The sequence below is a fragment of the Heptranchias perlo genome, chromosome 26, assembly GCF_035084215.1.
Source record: "Heptranchias perlo isolate sHepPer1 chromosome 26, sHepPer1.hap1, whole genome shotgun sequence".
Classification (NCBI taxonomy): domain Eukaryota; kingdom Metazoa; phylum Chordata; class Chondrichthyes; order Hexanchiformes; family Hexanchidae; genus Heptranchias; species Heptranchias perlo.
In genome coordinates, this window is record NC_090350.1 from 27,709,339 (window position 1) to 27,722,607 (window position 13,269).

Consider the following 13,269-nt stretch of genomic DNA (forward strand, 5'->3'; position numbering starts at 1 on the left):
TAGTTAATGATGTAGCTTCCACAGCTTCCTGGGGCAGCAAATTCCACAGACCTACCACCCTCTGAGTGAAGAAGTTTCTCCTCATCTCAGTTTTCAAAGAGCAGCCCCTTATTCTAAGATTATGCCCCCTAGTTCTAGTTTCACCCATCCTTGGGAACATCATTACCGCATCCACCCGATCAAGCCCCTTCACAATCTAATATGTTTCAATAAGATCGCCTCTCATTCTTCTGAACTCCAGTGAGTAGAGTCCCAATCTACTCAACCTCTCCTCATATGTCCACCCCCTCATCCCCGGGATTAGCCGAGTGAACCTTCTTTGTACTGCCTCGAGAGCAAGTATGTCTTTTAAGTATGGACACCAAAACTGTATGCAGTATTCCAGGTGCGGTCTCACCAATACCTTATATAACTGCAGCAATACCTTCCTGTTTTTAGATTCTATCCCCCTAGCAATAAAAGCCAACGTTTATCCCAACTCTCTGCTTCCTGTTAGATTACCAATCCTCCACCCATGCCAGGATATTACCCCCAATCCAGTGATTCTTTATCTCGAGCAATAATCTTTTATGTGGCACCTTGTCGAATGTCTTCTGGAAGTCTAAATACACTACGTCCACTGGTTCCCCTTTATCCACCCTGAACGTTCTGTCCTCAAAGAACTCAAGCAAATTTGTCAGACATGACTTCCCCTTCATAAAGCCATGCTGACTTTGTCCTATTAAATTATGTTTATCCAAATGTTCCGCTACTGTCTCCTTAATAATAGACTCCAAAATTTTACCCACCACAGATGTTAGGTTAACTGGTCTATAATTTCCAGCCTTCTGCCTACTACCTTTTTTAAATAAGGGTGTTACATTAGCAGTTTTCCAATCTGCCGGGACCTTTGCCGAGTCCAGAGAATTTTGGAAAATTATTACCAAAGCATCCACAATCCCTACTGCCACTTCCCTCAAGACCCGAGGATGTAAGCCATCAGGTCCAGGGGATTTATCCGCCTTGAGTCCCATTATTTTACTGAGTACCAATTCCTTAGTGATTTTAATCGTATTTAGCTCCTCCCCCTCCCCCCCCTCCCCAGAGCCCCCTGTTTGTCCAGTGTTGGGATATTCTTAGTGTCCTCTACCGTAAAGACTGAAACAAAATATTTGTTCAGCATTTTTGCCATCTCCATGTTTCCCACATTAATTTCCCGGTCTCATCCTCTAAGGGACCTACATTTGCCTTAGCCACCCTTTTTCTTTTTATATAACTATAGAAACTCTTGCTATCTGTTTTTATATTTTTTGCTAATTTATTTTCATAATCTATCTTCCCTTTCTTAATCAATCCTTTAGTTACTTTTTGCTGTCTTTTGAAGACTTCCCAATCTTCTATCCTCCCGCTAAGTTTGGCTACCTTGTATGTCCTTGTTTTTAGTCGGATACTATCCTTAATTTCTTTACTTAGCCACGGATGGCTGTCATTTCTTTTACACCCTTTTTTCCTCAGTGGAATATATTTTTTTGAAAGTTGTAAAATAACTCCTGAAATGAACACCACTGCTCATGTACCGTCTTACCCTTTAATCTATTTTCCCAGTCCACTTTAATCAATTCCGCTCTCATACCATCATAGTCTCTTTTATTCAAGCTCAGTACGCTTATTTGAGAACCAACCTCCTCACCCTCTAGTTGGATATGGAATGTAACCATGTTATGGTCACTCATTCCAAGGGGATCCTTAACTAGGACATTATTAATTAATCCTGGCTCATTACACAGGACCAGGTCCAAGGTTGCTTGCCCCCTTGTAGGATCAGTTACATACTGCTCAAGAAATCCATCCCTAATACACTCAATAAACTCTTCCTCAAGGCTGCCCTGCCCAATTTGATTTGTCCAGTTAATATGATAGTTAAAATCCCCCATAATTATAGCTGTTCCCTTATTACATGCCCCGACTATTTCCTGATTCATACTTCTTCCAGCAGAGTTGCAACAATTAGGAGGCCTATATACTACGCCCACTAGTGTTTTTTTCCCCTTATTATTCCTTATCTCTACCCAAACTGTTTCATTATCCTGATCCTTTGTCCCAATATCATTTCTCTGTATTACAGTGATTCCTTCCTTTATTAACATAGCCACCCCACCTCCCCTTTCAAAGTTCTCTAGATTCAGGAACTGACCCTCTAGATTGGAAAATTGCACGTGTCACTCTGCGTTTTAAGAAAGGAGAGAAAGGGAAACCAGGGAATTATAGACCAGTTAGCCTAACATCTGTTGTGGGCAAAATGCTGGAGTCTATAATTAAGGATAGGGTGACTGAACACCTTGAGAATTTTCAATTAATCAGAGAGAGCCAGCATGGATTTGTGAAAGGTAGGTCGTGCCTGACAAACCTGATTGAATTTTTTGAAGAGGTGACTAAAGTAGTGGACAGGGGAATGTCAATGGATGTTATTTATATGGACTTCCAGAAGGCATTTGATAAAGTCCCACATAAGAGACTGTTAGCTAAGATAGTAGCCCATGGAATCGAGGGAAAAGTACGAACTTGGTTCGGAAGTTGGCTGAGCGAAAGGCGACAGAGAATAGGGATAATGGGTAGGTACTCACATTGGCAGGATGTGACTAGTGGAGTCCCGCAGGGATCTGTCTTGGGGCCTCAATTATTCACAATATTTATTAACGACATGGATGAAGGCACAGAAAGTCTCATATCTAAGTTTGCCGATGACACAAAGATTGGTGGCATTGTAAACAGTGTAGATGAAAATATAAAATTACAAAGGGATATTGATAGATTAGGTGAATGGGCAAAACTGTGGCAAATGGAATTCAGTGTAGGCAAATGTGAGGTCATCCACTTTGGATCAAAAAAGGATAGAACAGGGTACTTTCTGAATGGTAAAAAGTTAAAAACAGTGGATGTCCAAAGGGACTTAGGGGTTCAGGTACATAGATCATTGAAGTGTCATGAATAGGTGCAGAAAGTAATCAATAAGGCTAATAGAATGCTGGCCTTTATATCTAGAGGACTAGAGTACAACGGGTCAGAAGTTATGCTGCAGCTATACAAAACCCTGGTTAGACCGCACCTGGAGTACTGTGAGCAGTTCTAGGCACCGCACCTTCGGAAGGACATATTGGCCTTGGAGGGAGTGCAGAGTAGAATGATACCCGGACTTCAAGGGTTAAGTTACGAGGAGAGATTACACAAATTGGGGTTGTATTCTCTAGAGTTTCGAAGGTTAAAGGGTGATCTGATCGAAGTTTATAAGATATTAAGGGGAACAGATAGGGTGGATAGAGAGAAACTATTTCCGCTGGTTGGGGATTCTAGGAGCAGGGGGCACAGTCTAAAAATTAGAGCCAGACCTTTCAGGAGTGAGATTAGAAAACATTTCTACACACAAAAGGTGGTAGAAGTTTGGAACTCTCTTCCTCAAACGGCAATTGATGCCAGCTCAATTGCTAAATTTAAATCTGAGATAGATAACTTTTTGGCAACCAAAGGTATTAAGGGATATGGGCCAAAGGCAGGTATATGGAGTTAGATCACAGATCAGCGATGATCTTATCAAATGGTGGAGCAGGCTCGAGGGGCTGAATGGCCTACTCCTGTTCCCATATTCCTATAAAGTGAAATTTAAGCGAAATGTAAAGAATTTTCTTTAAAAAGTATTAGTTTCCTAGTCTATTAGGATTCTAAAGGGACTAGATAATGTAAACAAGCTGTTTCACCTTGTCCAGAGGACATGGCCTGCGCTTGAAGGGAGGTAAATTCAAAACTAATTTGCAGAAACATTATTTCAAGTGATCAATCCATGGAATAGGCTCCCTAGAGAGATGGTGGAAGCAGTTAGTATTGATCCATTCAAATGCAAATTAGATAGATTTATTTCAGAAAATAATATTTTGGGATACAATATGTGAGCAATTTGAGACATGATGTGGTAAGTGTAGCATGTTTGGGAGGAACAGGTGACTTTGGACCTATGGTTCTCAAAGCTTTCCACCACTGGGGTTTTCCTCGTCTTATGTTTGGGTCTGTTGTAGACTAATTGGTAGGAATTGATGGCTATCATTGGTCAGCAACTCCATTATCGTTGCATAATGTGACATGGTAGAAGGTGAACTAGATGGACTTTGGTGTTTTCTCGTCTAGCAATTCCTATGTTCCTACTGTGGATATAATAAAGAAATTGTAACGTTATTGTTGGCAGATCTAAATTGACTTCAAGCTAACAGTTTTTTTTTGGTTGGATGATCTGTGAAATTGACTTAAAATTGATGAGCAGATCATTACTGCATTTACACACACAGTACATACCAATGTATTTCACAGCATTTAGATGCACATAAACACTCCATGTCTATGTTTTCCATTGCAATTTTACTTAGGCAGCTGAAGTGGAGTAAAAGAATTGCATCATTGTCTATAGCACAGCAAATCCTTTGATATGGCACAAACAACCCAGACATCCACATTTGGAAAGGTCACCTCTGTCAGATGACTTAAGGTTGAACAAATTGATGCATATAAACATTTTTTTCTGCAACATGAAGACACATGGGTGTAAATGCAGTAATAGATGAAAGAATAATTAAGCTTTAACTGGACATGATTTCCATAAATTTTTGGCTTGGAGGCCAGTAATTCTTCAAAGAATCCATAATGATGCTAATATGAGAATTATGAAGAGTTTCAAAACTGCAGTACTTCACAATAAAAAGGCTACATGAAGAGCACAGTTTTCATATTTTTAAAAAGTCATTTTTAAAAGACCACAGCAGATTTTTATTCTGACAACTTGGATAATGCCAGGCTGGTTGTATTGAATGATAATTCCGTAGGCTATTTGCACACTTACAGCTACAGTCGATTCAGACTCCCTGATAAGACTCCGGTGGCCCTTTCACCGCTTTGCCACACCATGGGTTGTTGATCAACTCTGAACAGCATTTAGTTTTGGATACTGTGAAGTTATGTTTTGAACTCTACTTGCGTTTGTCTGGTTTTGAGGGGTACCAGATTTCATTGTAACTGATCAGCTTGTTGCGATCTTCCAGTATTCAGAAATGCTTGGTGAGACAGACAAGGCAGAACTTGCTGACTTTGGTGGCCGAAGGGCACGAACATTACTGGCCTTCCAAAATGAAACACATTGAATTAATTTATTTTGCATTATTTAACCATCCTGAGATGGTAGAAATAAAGTAAACACTTTAAAAATAATGTAAAATGATCTCACTATGTCAGGAAGACATAGTCCTGCTTGTCACATTTTTCTGGTATCACTTGGTAAATTATTTTCAGATATCTTTCATTTAGTTTTTTTGGTTAGAGTTAGTTATAGGATTGGCAGACAATTATGCTAGATCTAAAAACAGGTATGTACTAATTTCTTGACATTCTACACAAGTATTAAAATCAAAACAGAATACATTTGAAATGAGTCATGAGTCAGAATTGACCTTTTCTGAGGGCAGATTCACATGGATGTGAAAACCACATTGATTACGGTGAAGCGGATTTTCCAGGTACTGTATTGATGCCTCGGCTGAATCATCTCTGTCTAGATCACATCCCACCTAAAGTCACCTTTTTTATTTACAGGAATTAATTCTTGGTTTCCTGTAGTCCTTATTCAGTGGGCAGCTGCCCTAGTTTTGGTTGGACAGATTTGGTGTGAGATGCTGCAGTTGGAGTGCACTGATAATTGAAGACTTGAGAGCACACATTAAATACAGTTTTAATTCTGAAATGTTTTATCTACGCTTTGGTTTTATTTCAGCTGAAATTGTATTGGTTAAGGTTATGTCTTTGTGGTCAGAGTACAGTAGACATAAAGCCAGGCCCAGAATCTAAACACTTTTTTGAAGTGCAATAACAGATAGAAGGGACTGAATGAAATAAGTGCAGGATTTATGCATTTATTTATGAATGAACTATTAAACTTTTCCTCACCTCGGTGAAGGTCAAAGATTTAGTTTACCTTTCGAAAAGACAGGAGAGTAAATGGTATGGAAAGATAGATTGGAGCATGACTTCAAACTAAACTGTGACCATAGGGATGGGGGTCATGGATTTAAATCAGGAAAAGATGAATTCAGCACTCGCATCAGGAAGCTCTTCACACAGAGTGAACAACAAATGAAGTGTGCTTTCAGATAGAGTAGGACAGTGGAGACAAAGACCTTTAAATCATTTATAAAGCAGTTGGATTCCATGAATTGGGGAGACTGCAGAGTCTTTCTGGATGGAGGAGCTAAGATGGGGCAATTGGCTTTCATCTTCTGTATCTAGCTCATGAACTACTGGACTTTTTTTACTGTTCGTTTGTCCAAAGACCTTGTGTTTTCTTTGCGTCTATATAGATGACAGCTGGTAATATTTTGATGTTGCTGAGATGGTTTGATTTTTTTCTTGTGTGCAGACATGTTGACCCAATATATAAATAACCATTAAGGTCTGATTTCAAACTTACAAACATTTATGGGTAAACAAGAAATAAAAGAAAGAACTTGGATTTATATAGCATCTTTCATGACCTCAGGATGTCACAAAACACTTCGCAGGCAATGAAGTACTTTTGAATTACCGTTGTAAGGTTGGGAAAATGAAGGATAAAGTGTTGTCTGTTTTATTGTTGATCTGTAGTCCAATAAACTCCCAGCATATTGAAAAAAAATCAGGATGCAATAGCTATGTTTGATTCCCTCCTCAGCACGGATTATAAGGTGTTCGCCAAGGCGATGTCTGCTCCCGGGCCGGAGAATCCACGATAACATCCACCTGGTCCGGGACCTGATCCACCATTCCCAGAGGGCTGGTCTGTCGGTCGCCTTCCTCTCCCTGGATCAGGAGAAGGCGTTCGACAGGGTGGATCACGAGTACTTATTCGGGACTCTGCGCGCTTTCGGGTTCGGATCGCATTTCGTCGCCCGGATCCGACTTCTGTACGCTGCCGCGGAATGTCTGATTAAGGTTAACGGATCCTTGACGGCACCCTTTCGTTTCAGGAGAGGAGTGCGTCAGGGATGCCCCATGTCCGGCCAATTATACACCGTCTGCGTGGAACCTCTCCTGCGCCTCTTGCGGAAGAGGTTGTCAGGACTGGCTCTGCGTGAGCCAGGCGTGGAGGTCGTCCTTTTGGCTTATGCCGACGATGTGCTCCTTGTGGGCATGGATCCCGTTGACTTGCGGAGGATGCACGAGTGCCAAAAGGTGTGCTCTGCCGCGTCCTCTGCAAGGATCAACTGGGATAAATGTTCTGGACTCCTGGTGGGTCAGTGGCGGGTGGACTCCCTGCCGGAGGAGCTATGGCCTTTTGCCTGGAGCACCACGCACCTCTGGTAGCTGGGAGTCTATCTTAGCCCTGCCGAGGAAGCCTGGCCGGCGAACTGGCAAGAGCTGGAGGCCAAAGTCACCGCTCGCCTAGGGGGCTGGACAGGACTGCTCAGAGTATTATCCTACAGGGGTTGAGTGCTGGTCATAAACCAGCTGGTGGCCACAACGTCGTGGTACCGGTTGGTCACTTTGATCCATCCTCCTGAGTTTGTCGCCAAGATTCAGAAGAAGCTCGTCGAATTCTTCTGGGCCGAAAGGATGCACTGGGTCACTGCTGCGGTCCTGAGTCTCCCGCTGAGGGAGGGCGGTCAGGGGCTGTTGTGCATCCGCACCCATGTGGCGACTTTCCACCTTCGGACCCTGCAGCGATACCTGTACGTTGAGGATCCTCCAGATGGTGTGTGCTGGCGACGTATTTCTTCCGCCAGTTGCATGGCCTGAACTACGACACACAGCTCCTGTTTATCACGTTGCCAGGCGGCCGCGTGTCTTTGTGGGAGCTGCCTGTCTTTTACCAGGATCTGATCAGGGTCTGGAATATGGTTGCCTCCTGCCGGTGCTCTCCCCCGTCGGGGGTGGCGGCCGTCCTGCAGGAGCCGCTGCTCAGGAATCCGTTCCTCTGCGGTGTTGGCTTCGGCGACACGCAGCTGATGGAGGAGAGGGCCCTGGCCGGTAAGGTAACCAGAGTCAGGGACGTCCTGGATGGCGGAGGGGCGGGCTGGATGGCGCCGGGGACACTGACCGCACGGATGTCCTTGCGCCATGTCTGGGACGCGGCCGCCGCCATCCGGATGTTGAAAGTGGCACTCGGCCCTGACTCCACTCGATGTGTGGAGGAGGCTCAAGCATGTGGAGCCATCCCGTCTGATCTGACCCCCATTCGGATGGAATTCCTCATCGGCGTCAGGTCCCGAAACCTCCCTCGGGGGGGCTGTGCCTCGCAGCTTGAGCTGTCTCTCAGAAATCCCCACAGTGCCATTACACTCTGCGCGGAGGGATTTCCTGTACGGGCTGCTCCTGCACACTCGCCACTTCTTCGCCCTTGTCTCTAGCCCGGACAAGCCCTGGCGTACTATCTTGCCGTCTGTCGGAGGTGGAGGTCCCCAGTGGAGGGCTCTCTACTCGGGGATCCTCCTGTGTACCATTGGGGATCTGGGGTGGAGAGTGTTGCATGGAGCAGTCGCGACCAACAGGCGTTTACGCCATTTCACGGACTCCCAGGCCGCCTGCAATTTCTGTGGCCTGGATGAGTCCGTGTTTCATTTATTCACATGGTGTGGGGGGCTGCAGCCCCTGTTCCACTATTTAAGGGGGCTGCAGCCCCTGTTCCACTATTTAAGGGGGCTGCTCCTCAAGTTCTGGCTGCACTTCAGTCCCACGCTCCTGATCTTTGGCCGCCAGGTGAGGGAGGGGGGAGCGAGCAGTGGGGTGGACTTCCTCGTGGGTCTGCTCCTGGACCTGTCCAAGGTGGCTATCCACAGGTCCAGGTTAGACGCGGCCTGTGGGGGCGGTCGCTCCGACTGTCTGCCTCTCTTCCGCGGCATTCTCTGCACCTGGGGGGCCCCGGAGAGGGAGCACGCGGTGTCAGCCGGTATGCTTGAGGCTTTCCGCGACCGGTGGGCACCGCAGGGACTGGAGTGCATCCTGGATCGATATAATAAAATTATTATTTGACACTTATTTTGTTTTATTGAGTTGCTGCACATAAAAACACACCCTAACCCCCCCTTATAAAAGGAGGGCCTAAAACACAAAAAAAAGAGAAAAAAAAAGCCTGCTTAAACATCCACCTAGCTGAGCAGAGCAGAATTCAAAGCAGAACAGAGAAAAAAAAAGCTCTTTTGATCATTCTGGATAGGCACGGAGGGATGACGGTACTGATAAATACATCCATTGCTCGCATCAACCACTCCCCAGTCATGTACAGCAGGTTATATGCAGGATAATGATCCCCTATACTTTGGTCCAGCAACACACCTTCACTCCTACATCAGAAAAGTGAGAACTTTCCATTTCTCACTACAAGCAGCTTTGTGATCGTTGAATGAATCTGCTAAGGGAATTGGTGCTGTATTATGTGCGGTTTGAGTCCAAGAGGACACAATTGATGGACTATTGTGTTGCACCACAGAATGGATTCATATCCACAAATCCTTACGTAGTGAATTCCTGATCTTAGCCATGCCATCAATAAGAAGTGCAGGCTGGGGTTTAGCTTGCTATGCAGAGAGAAATTAAAATAGGAGCTTGTCACCCAAGCTGACCTCGAGCTTTTTCAGTTGCCTGTTATAGATCAGGATTATTACAACTCTAACTGCCCACCTTCTTGGTAGGTAAATGATCCATGTTTACATCTTAAAAGAGCAGAAAATAAAATTGTAAACCTGTATTCAAAATATTCCCCTTCTTACAATAACATTTCTGAATATTACAAAGAATAGTGAAGTTAAAGGAGGCATGATGCTGATTTATTGGCCCAGAGCTTGCTTGCTTACCTTGGACACCACTCCGCAATGGCGTCCATCCCAACTGCCATCGAGTCCATCGGAGCAAGTTCACGAATGCACACGTGCGCATTAAAACCCGGAAATCGCAAACTTGCTCTGATTGGTTCAACGATGTTTTGACAGTCCCGAATTAAAGGGCCAACCACGTCACAATCAATACAATCAAACACAATCACCAGACAATCATAAACTTACCCAGCTGGAACGTAGATACTTACGCCATGAGAAGGTACACTTGAAAATACCAGCCCTACACTACTTTTTAAAAGCGCAGAGACTTATAATGACTGCAAAACAATAAAAAATTAGATTTAAAAAATGTGGAATGTCTTAATTATTCCTATTTTAATATTTTTTGATCATTAAAAAAATCTATTAAAAAAATATTTTTTAACTTTTAATTTTTGTATGTTTCAGTACATTACAAATTATTTCCTTGCCTTTTTATAATAAGGTACGTTATGTTAAATTTTTATTTCAACTAACATAGAGAATGTCACTTTAAATGAATGAGTATTACTTGCCTGCTTGTGGGCGGGGCTTCCTTTCTCACAGTCTTTGCATGCGCACATGGCCTGCGCTGATCTCGGAGCGCACCACTGGAGCAGATTTCAAAATTAAGCAAATGGACGTCATGGCCTACGCAGTGAGTAGTTCGTATTTTTTAATCCGCAGGATGTGCAGAGAGCCTTGCCACGCCGGTCGGAACAAGTTCCGGCCCATTACCTAAATTTTCACGGGAATAAAATTACTGTGTTTTCCAGGTATGCTGTGATCGCCTACGGATGTGCAAGTTGCCCAAAGATCACCTGTGGACGGGATGGCTGTGGTACGGAATTCTGCTATCACTGCAAACAGCTCTGGCACCCAAATCAGACCTGCGACAATGCTCGTCAACAGCGAGCCCAAAATCTCCAGATTCGTACAAAGCAAACAACAGGCCTGAGCTATGGTCAGGAACCAGGCATGGGTATGTTTGAGAGTGTCTACACAGTCATGATTCTTACAAATTAAACAGTGCCAAATAGCCAGTATGCATATGTGTACAGCCTAATTTCTATATTTGTTATGAATTTGTATTCATCAACATAAAAGAATCTCTCTGTTGATAAGTGGAACATTGTCCCACTTTCTTCATTGTGACAGTTTCAAATATATATATTCTCCTTCTTGCTGTTTTAGTTAGTCTTAATGTTAAATGTCTCGTATTTTAATGAAAACCACCGCCTTGAAATAGCTTGATTTTATCAGCTGCATTCCAATTGAAAACTAGCTATGGCTGATGGTACAGAGAATGTATTCTATGCCTTTTTATATAGATATAAAATCAATAACTATTCAAAGACCAGTCATTCACTTCCTTGATGCTTTCTCCATAGCGGATGATATCAAGCCGTGTCCACGGTGTGGGGCCTACATCATTAAAATGAATGATGGGAGCTGTAATCACATGACATGTGCTGTGTGTGGCTGCGAGTTCTGCTGGCTCTGTATGAAGGAGATCTCTGACCTCCATTATCTCAGGTAAGAGCCGGGTTCATATCATTTTTGCAGTTGTGTTCTAGGACTTACAGGAAAAAAGTGATCACTTTTTATCAGAAAATATTTCATTTTTATCCAAAAATAATCAAAATAAAAGGTTTCATTTGCATTTCCCCCAAAACAAATCATTTTAAATAATTCACTCAATGAGTGAATGCTACATAATTCTACGTAAAATGGGTACGGTACAAAGAAAAAACTTGCAGTTATATACAGCCTTTCACATCCTCAGGACATTCCAACGTGCTTCACAGCCAATTAATTACTGTTGAAGTGCGGTGTTGTTGTTTTGTAGGTAAATGCAACAGCCAATTTGTGCACAGTAAGATCACATAAACAGCAAGGAGATGAATGATCAATTAACCTTTTTTGGTGGTGGTAGAAGATGAATGTTGGTCTTGGAACATAAGACCAGGAGTAGGCCATTCAGCCCCTTAAACCTGTTTGCCATTCAATTAGATCATGACTGAGCTTACCTCAACTCTACCTGCCTTTGATCCATATCCCTTGATACTATTACCTAACAAAAATCTATCAATATCAGTCTTGAAAATTTCAATTGATCCAGCATCCACAGCCTTTTGGAGGAGAGAGTTCCAGATTTCCACTACCTTTTGTGTGAAAAAGTGCTGCCTGATTTGACTCCTAAATGGCTTAGCTCTAATTTTAAGTTTGTGCCCTCTTGTTCTGGATTCTCCCAACAGAGGAAATGGTTTCTCTCTGTCTACCCTATTGAATCACTTTATCATTTTAAACATCTCAATTAGATCACCCATCAACCTTCTAAACTCAAGGGAACACTAACCAAGTTTATGCAACCTGTCCTCATAATTCAACCCCTTAGGCACCCGGTATGATTCTGGTGAATCTGCACTGTACCCCCCTCCAAAGCCAATATATCCTTCCTGAGGTTTGGTGCCCAAACTGAACACAGTACTCCAGATAGGGTCTGACCAAAGCTCTGAACAACAGAAGCATAACTTCCTGCCCTTTGTATTCCAGTGCCTTGAGATAAAGCCCAACGTTCCATTCGCCTTTTTGATTACTTTTTGTACCTGTGCACTAGCTTTTCGTGATTTTTGTACAAGGACACCCAAATCCTTTTGTTCCTCCACAGTTCCTAGTCTCTCTCCAATTAGAAAATATTCCAATTTGTCATTCTTGGATCCAAAGTGGTTGACCTCACACTCCTCCATGTTGAACTCCATCTGCTACAGTTTTGCCCGCTCACTGAATATGTCTATGTCCCTTTGTAATTTCCCACTCCCATCTACACAACTTAATGTGTCTCCTAACTTAGTGTCATCTGCAGACTTGGATATACAACTCTCTATTTCTTCATCCAAGTCATTGATATATATGGTGAAAAGCTGAGGCCGCGGTACAAATCTCTGGGGAACACCACTTGCCGCATCCCGTCAATCAGAGAATGCTCCCTTTATCCCTACTCTTTGATTCCTACCTCCCAACCAATTACCAATCGGGCCTTGGTTTAATATCTTATCCAAAAGACAGCACCTTTAAAAATGCAGCACTCCCTTGGTACTGCACTGAAGTATCAGCTTATATTATGTGCTTAAATTTATAATGGAGCATGAAGGCACAACCTTCTAACTCAGAGGTGAAAGTGGCAACACTGAGCCAAACAGACACTTCTCGACTGAGCTATTCAGATCAAGAAAGTAATAAAAACAGAAAATGCTGGAAACACTCAGCAGGTCAGGCAGCATATGTGGAGAAAGAAACAGAGTTAATGTTTCAGGTCGATGACCTTTCATCAGAACTGGAAGTTAGAGATTTAACAGTTTATATTGCGATGAAGGTGAACAAGGTAAAAGAGACAAACGGAAATTCCGTGGGAGAGAAGAACAGAACTGCT

At 43.1% G+C, this 13,269-nt stretch overlaps 1 protein-coding gene across 2 annotated transcripts in view; it reads left to right on the plus strand.

Moving 5' to 3' along the window:
- rnf19b (ring finger protein 19B) overlaps positions 1–13,269 on the plus strand; it is a 38,389-nt gene that overhangs the window by 12,603 nt on the left and 12,517 nt on the right. For both annotated transcript variants that reach the window (XM_068006622.1, XM_068006623.1), the window contains exons 3-4: positions 10,613–10,818; positions 11,228–11,372. In XM_068006622.1, coding sequence (XP_067862723.1) covers positions 10,613–10,818; positions 11,228–11,372 — 351 coding nt within the window. The remainder of the gene's footprint in view (positions 1–10,612; positions 10,819–11,227; positions 11,373–13,269) is intronic.